At 42.1% G+C, this 6,105-nt stretch overlaps 1 protein-coding gene across 5 annotated transcripts in view; it reads left to right on the forward strand.

Annotated features, from left to right (window-relative positions):
- Positions 1-6,105, forward strand: part of Fam193a (family with sequence similarity 193 member A) — a 125,449-nt gene that overhangs the window by 68,555 nt on the left and 50,789 nt on the right. For 4 of the 5 annotated variants that reach the window (XM_021162177.1, XM_029477880.1, XM_021162179.2 and 1 more), the window contains exons 7-10: positions 1,334-1,481; positions 4,275-4,352; positions 5,084-5,196; positions 5,311-5,553. In XM_021162177.1, coding sequence (XP_021017836.1) covers positions 1,334-1,481; positions 4,275-4,352; positions 5,084-5,196; positions 5,311-5,553 — 582 coding nt within the window. The remainder of the gene's footprint in view (positions 1-1,333; positions 1,482-4,274; positions 4,353-5,083; positions 5,197-5,310; positions 5,554-6,105) is intronic. The other variant, XM_029477881.1, reaches the window with a different exon arrangement.

Below are 6,105 nucleotides of genomic sequence, written 5' to 3' on the forward strand. Positions count from 1 at the left end.
ACACCTGTGCCAGGTAGCCTTGCAACCAGTAGATTGTCTAGGAATTCCCTGTTTGTACAGTGATCACAAATGACCCACCCTGACAAAGTGAAAGGAAAAGACTTTGGCAACTATTTCTGTTCATTCTTACCTGTGAAATTGTTTTGACTAAAAATGATTTTGTTATTTCTTTTTTTTTGGATGGAGTTTTTTTTTAATTAGGTATTTTCCTCATTTACATTTCCAATGCTATCCCAAAAGTCCCCCATACCCTCCCCCCCTGCCCCCCTACCCACCCACTCCCACTTTCTGACCCTGGCGTTCCCCTGTACTGGGGCATATAAAGTTTGCATGTCCAATGGGCCTCTCTTTCCAGTGATGGCCGACTAGGCCATCTTTTGATACATATGCAGCTAGAGTCAAGAGCTCCAGGGTACTGGTTAGTTCATAATGTTGTTCCACCTATAGGGCTGCAGATCCCTTTAGCTCCTTGGGTATTTTCTCTAGCTCCTCCATTTGGGGCCCTGTGATCCATCCAATAGCTGACTGTGAGCATCCACTTCTGTGTTTGCTAGGCCCCGGAGTAGTCTCACTAGAGACTGCTATATCAGGGTCCTATCAGCACAATCTTGCTAGTGTATGCAATGTTGTTATTTCTTTTCATTATTAAATCACTAGGTTGTTATAGATAGAATCATGAGGTGGCAGGCAGTGTAAGTAACTTTGTGTTTCTTACATATATTTTTAGGTATTTATGCACAACATATTTTTAAACATGCTTTGGTCATAACAATTAATTAATTTTATGTGTATGAGTACACTGTAGCTGTCTTCAGACACACCAGAAAAGAGCATTGGGTCTTATTACAGATGGTTGTGAGCCACCATATGGTTGCTAGGAATTGAACTCAGGACCTCTGGAACAGTCAATGCTCTTAACCACTGAGCTATCTCTCCAGCCCCCCGGTCATACCTTTTTAAAGCATGAATGTATTTCCACTTCAAAACATATGTGTATAATTGTATGATTTATATGTTTTGTATTTGTCATTAAACATTTTGTTTTCTCTGGGTCAGTGTATATTAATAAGAAATGTGTATACAGCGCCATATGTTGTAACCTTAGTATTTTTAGGATTCCTGCTAGTTTCTTTCAGCAGGTGCTGTTATTTATTTGAACATCTCCTTTATATGTGGTTCTGTTCAGAGTGTGTACATAATCTTTAAGACTTGCTGTGGTATGTTTTGTGACAGGAGGTGATAAAGTTAGACAATAGCAACAGGCAGCCAAGATTCTTCTGTTTGGCCAGGAACTTTTGGGCTCTTCCTTTGTGATAGGCCTTCTCCCTCCTAGGCTAGGAACCACCACACACGACACCTGCACTGAAGACATGTACAGCACCTTGCTGCAGAGGTACCAGCGTTCTGAGGAAGAGTTGCGCAAAGTTGCTGAGGAGTGGCTGGAGTGTCAGAAGAGGATCGATGCCTATGTGGATGAGCAGGTAAATGCTGCCCTTGAAGCCCAGCCTGCACTCTGGGGCCTATGTGCTAAGTTGCTAGCTACAGTCTGAGTTGCAGAGCTCCCTGCCTTGGTATGCCCTGGTGAAAATTAAACAACATCACAGACCTCTAATCTGACTATTATTGTGTGGCAGCAACAATTAGGTCCTCAAAAAGGTTGTACCCACTGTCTCTGTGTTCTGATAGAGGACCTTAGAAAGTTTCCAGGCCTTTCAGATCCAGCAGCCATTTATCAATCATACTATTATTCAGTGCCCATTCTCTCTTCATCCAGAACAGTCCAGTAGAGAACAGACAGACAGACATACATCCAGGTAGCTTATAAGGGCAGAGGATAGCAGGACAAGTGGGATATACCTTCTGAAGATGGACCTGAAATGGGTATACCAAGTGGCCACTCTATCTCAGGGGGCACCGGACATGTTGTTAAGATGGTATGTCTGCCACTGATCCAGCCCCTTTTCCTTTCTAGAGCTTCTGATGAAGCAAGAACGGCTTTAGGTTTCAAAGGTTGTTCTGTTTTAGAGATACTAATATGAAGAGTAATAAAGGAGAAGTGGCAGCCCAGTGTTGTATGTGCAAGACAGTTTGTAAACAGATAGGAGCATATGTTTGGGGTTGAGATATAAGCTAGTCCCACATAAATCTCGGGATCATTATGCCATTTAGATACTGGTTGAGTTCTTTATTCTCTTTGTCTACTGCTAAGTTGTTGGAAAGAGGGTTTCTAGTTTAGAACTTGTGAAAACTCTCTCTGTTAATAACTTTGGCCCTCATGGTAACACTGGACTAGTCCCACTTTTCCATGCTAGATGTAAACTTGTGATCCTCTTCCTTTGCCTCCTGAGTGCTAGTGTTAATAGCCTGTGGCTTAAATATCCAGCTGAAAGGGAAGAGGCTGCAGTCTAGGTATGATTCCCTTGACTTTTACTGTGCTTTGGTCGTGGCACAGCACACGGCTGGAGGCCATGATAGAGAAAGTCCTTAGGGCTCCAGAAAGCAGAGAGAAAGAGTTTGAGTTCTAATATTACATTTCCTGGTTATGCCCCAGTGACCTAACTTCTACTGGAAGCCACCTCTTATAAGGTTCCTTCACCTTCCAGTGTTACTCAGCACATGGACCTTATGCGGACAGTCAAGAACTTGTGAACACTCTCCCTCTTTATGATTGTAGGTGGCTGGAGAGATGTCTCAGCAGTTGACAGCATTGGCTGCTTTTTCAGAGAACCCAGGTTAAATTCCCATTATCTACATGACAACTTATAGCCATTTATAACTCCAGTTTCAGGCAATCTAACACACTCTTCTGGCGTTTGTGGGCACCAAGCATGCCTGTGGTACACAGACATACATGCTAGCAGTACACTGATACACATAAAATAATACATTATTTAAAAAAGAGAGAGAGAGAGAGAGAGAGAGAGAGAGAGAGAGAGAGAGAGAGAGAGAGAGAGAACTAAACTATAGCACTAGCCTGTACCTGGCTAACTCTTGTCATCATAGTGAATAATACATGGAAGGGGAAGAGGAGCTAGATGTATACAAAGTACAACTGAATTAGTAGCAAAAATAGGAGAGCTTGCTTCTGTGCCCATTCAAGTCAGCTAAGGTTTCAAACTACAAAGGGACTCTAAACTCAAGAGATCCTTGAGCGTACAATATGTCATAGGAAAGGCATGCTGTAGCCATGTGTGCTGAAGCTAAGACCACATAGAATGGCTCCTGTCACTTGTAAAGGGTTACCACCTATAATAATCTGGGTTTGCCTTTCACACTACTGGACAGTAGTAGAAGGGATCTAGTGTGTTGTAGGCACTCTATACATCAGACAAGCATGTGGAATACTGAAAAATTTCTGAAGAGGGCATAGTAAAGTTGTTTGCAACAGTGCCCATAATAATAGCAGCTGGTGTCTGCTTTGCACCCCCACAGTCCCTCAGTTCTAACTGAGAAGTTGCTGCAGATCTCTGCTCTCAGGAATTTGAAAGGAGTATATGTTGGCCTGTACATGCCTTAGTTCTTGGGATGGGAAATGTGCCATAAGAGTTGGCAGACATTTGAGATTCCTTCAATAGTCTGTTTCAGGTTTTCTTCTCAAACTGCATTGTTTTGTACTTCATGTTTTTAATTTTAATTTATTTTATGATGTTGTTATTATTGACATTATATAGCTGAAGGGTAATAGGGCCAGTGTTCTCAGAGCTAATGTTCTCAGGACTAGGAAGGTCTTGCACATGGGTGGAACAGACCAGCTTCAGGAGTTCTGAAACAGGTTGTGGCCTATCAAGAGATCAAGCATTTACTTCCTTCTGTACAGAATGTACACTGATCTCCAAGTTCTGGAGCTCTTGAGGTTTTCCACATGAGGAGATTAAGATAAAGTGTCAGGCTGAAGGCTGAAATGTGATAGCTCATTGTTTTGTATATAGTTCATTGTTTTGTATTGCACTCCTGTTTTGATTTTATCATTTAAAAGAATCTTCCTTGAGAGTGTTCTTTTTTTTTTCTTTTAAAGATTTATTTTATGTATATGAGTACACTGTAGCTCTCTTCAGACACACCAAAAGAGGGCATCGGCTCCCATTCCAGATGGTTGTGAGCCATCATGTGGTTGCTGGGAATTGAACTCAGGACCTCTGGAAGAGCAGCAAGTGCTCTTAATTACTGAGCCATCTCTCTAGCCCATGAGTGTTCTGTGTAGTTACTACGAAGGTTTTTGGTTGGTTTGTTTGTTTGTTTGTTTGTTTCTATGTGTTTTTATATTTCCTTTCTAGATGACAATGAAAACCAAACAGCGCATGTTAACAGAAGATTGGGAGATTTTTAAACAAAGGAGATTAATTGAAGAACAGGTGAGATTGACAGGAGAGACATGTAAATGACTGTACAGAACAAGTGTCACCTTAGTATCTAGGCATACTCTCTGTTACAGGATACCAATGAAGACCATTGGCATCTCCTGCCAGTATAAAAGTCATTAAACATAGTGATTTTAACTTTCAGATAAACTGATTGCATATACTTGCCATACGTGGTCTTTCATTTATGTATATTGAAGAGAATAATCTTGGTAGGAATTGTGAGAACTGGTACAAGGACCCATTTTCCCTGAACTTTTTGTTGGTGCCAGTTAGCCAATTGCATCAGATTGAAATTGAGCTCCCGCCCACCAATGGGATGAGTCGGAGGCCCCTTTGCCTGAGTGTGCCAATAGGCTCAGTTGGGTTTTGGTACACCCTTCTCCCTTTGGAATCCAGATGCCTACTTGTCAGTTGAGTTTAGATGTTACTTCCTATATAGCTGTCAGGTCCAATCTTCTCCAGTAGAGAAGTGTCTAGCAAGTGCTGAGCACCCAGAGCAGACCTACCTTCTGGTTATCTGCAAAAATGCACGAGGTGTGTATCTGGCCAAGACCTGAACACCAAGTGGGTTCCCTGCCCTGTAGATTCCAGGGCTACTCCCTTGTTTTTGTTTTGTCCTTCTGCAAAAAGTGGGCCTCTGCGTTTGTAAATGGTTACTGTTATAGTTAAAATGGGGAAAGTATCTTGTAAATTTAAGCCATTGTTTGGTAAATTTCCTCTAGTTGACTAATAAGAAAGTGGTTACTGGAGAGAACAACTTCACAGATACCAGGAGGCACATGTTGTCATCTCGGTTGAGCATGCCTGACTGCCCCAACTGCAACTACAGGCGAAGGTGAGCTGGGCTGCCTGGGTGCTACTGGCCTTCACCCTGCACTAATACAAGCAGAGGTTTGAACCCAACCTTCAGAGTTGGCTTTCTTGGTAACTGTCCTTAATTCTTGATCAGATGTGCTTGTGATGACTGCAGCCTCTCACACATCCTTACTTGTGGTATCATGGACACCCCGGTCACTGATGACATCCACATTCACCAGCTCCCACTCCAAGTGGATTCTGCTCCCGACTATCTGTCTGAGATGCGCCCACCTAGTGTGTCATCAGCAAGCTCAGGGTCAGGTTCCAGCTCTCCCATCACAATTCAGCAGCATCCTAGACTCATCCTCACAGACAATGGCTCTGCACCAACTTTGTAAGTTGTGACTTTATAATAGTTTCAGAAATTTATCCAATAATGAGAAATATAGACATCAGTCTACAGAAATACAATCACCATTGCAGTGCTTTTTATTAAAAAACAAAACAAAACAAAACTTTTCAGTGTGTTAAGCACCTGTTAAATCATGAAATTTGTAAACCCAAACTGATGCTGTTTTATTATCTGAAAAAAGAAATTCAGTAAATTTATAATTGCCAGTTGGTATGCAGGGAAATGTCTCCGCAGTTCTGGTCTCATCTTCTCAGTCTGTCTGAGGTGGCCAGTGGCTGTTCATCCTCCTCATTGTCAGCCCAGAGTTCATGCTCGTTCCATGTCTTGCTAAGAATTCAGATCACTTTAGCAAGCAATTGAAAGTTTGTGTTTTCTGTACTCCCACATTATAAAGAAGTGCATTTCATATTAGCAAAGGGGCTGAAAACTCAGTTGTGACCCTGTTGCTTGCAGAGGCTTCATACACTAATTTGCACATGTGTATAGCTTTTTCTTCCCTTCCCTTCCCTTCCCTTCCCTTCCCTTCCCTTCCCT

This window comes from Mus caroli, chromosome 5, assembly GCF_900094665.2.
Source record: "Mus caroli chromosome 5, CAROLI_EIJ_v1.1, whole genome shotgun sequence".
NCBI classification, from domain to species: Eukaryota; Metazoa; Chordata; class Mammalia; order Rodentia; family Muridae; genus Mus; species Mus caroli.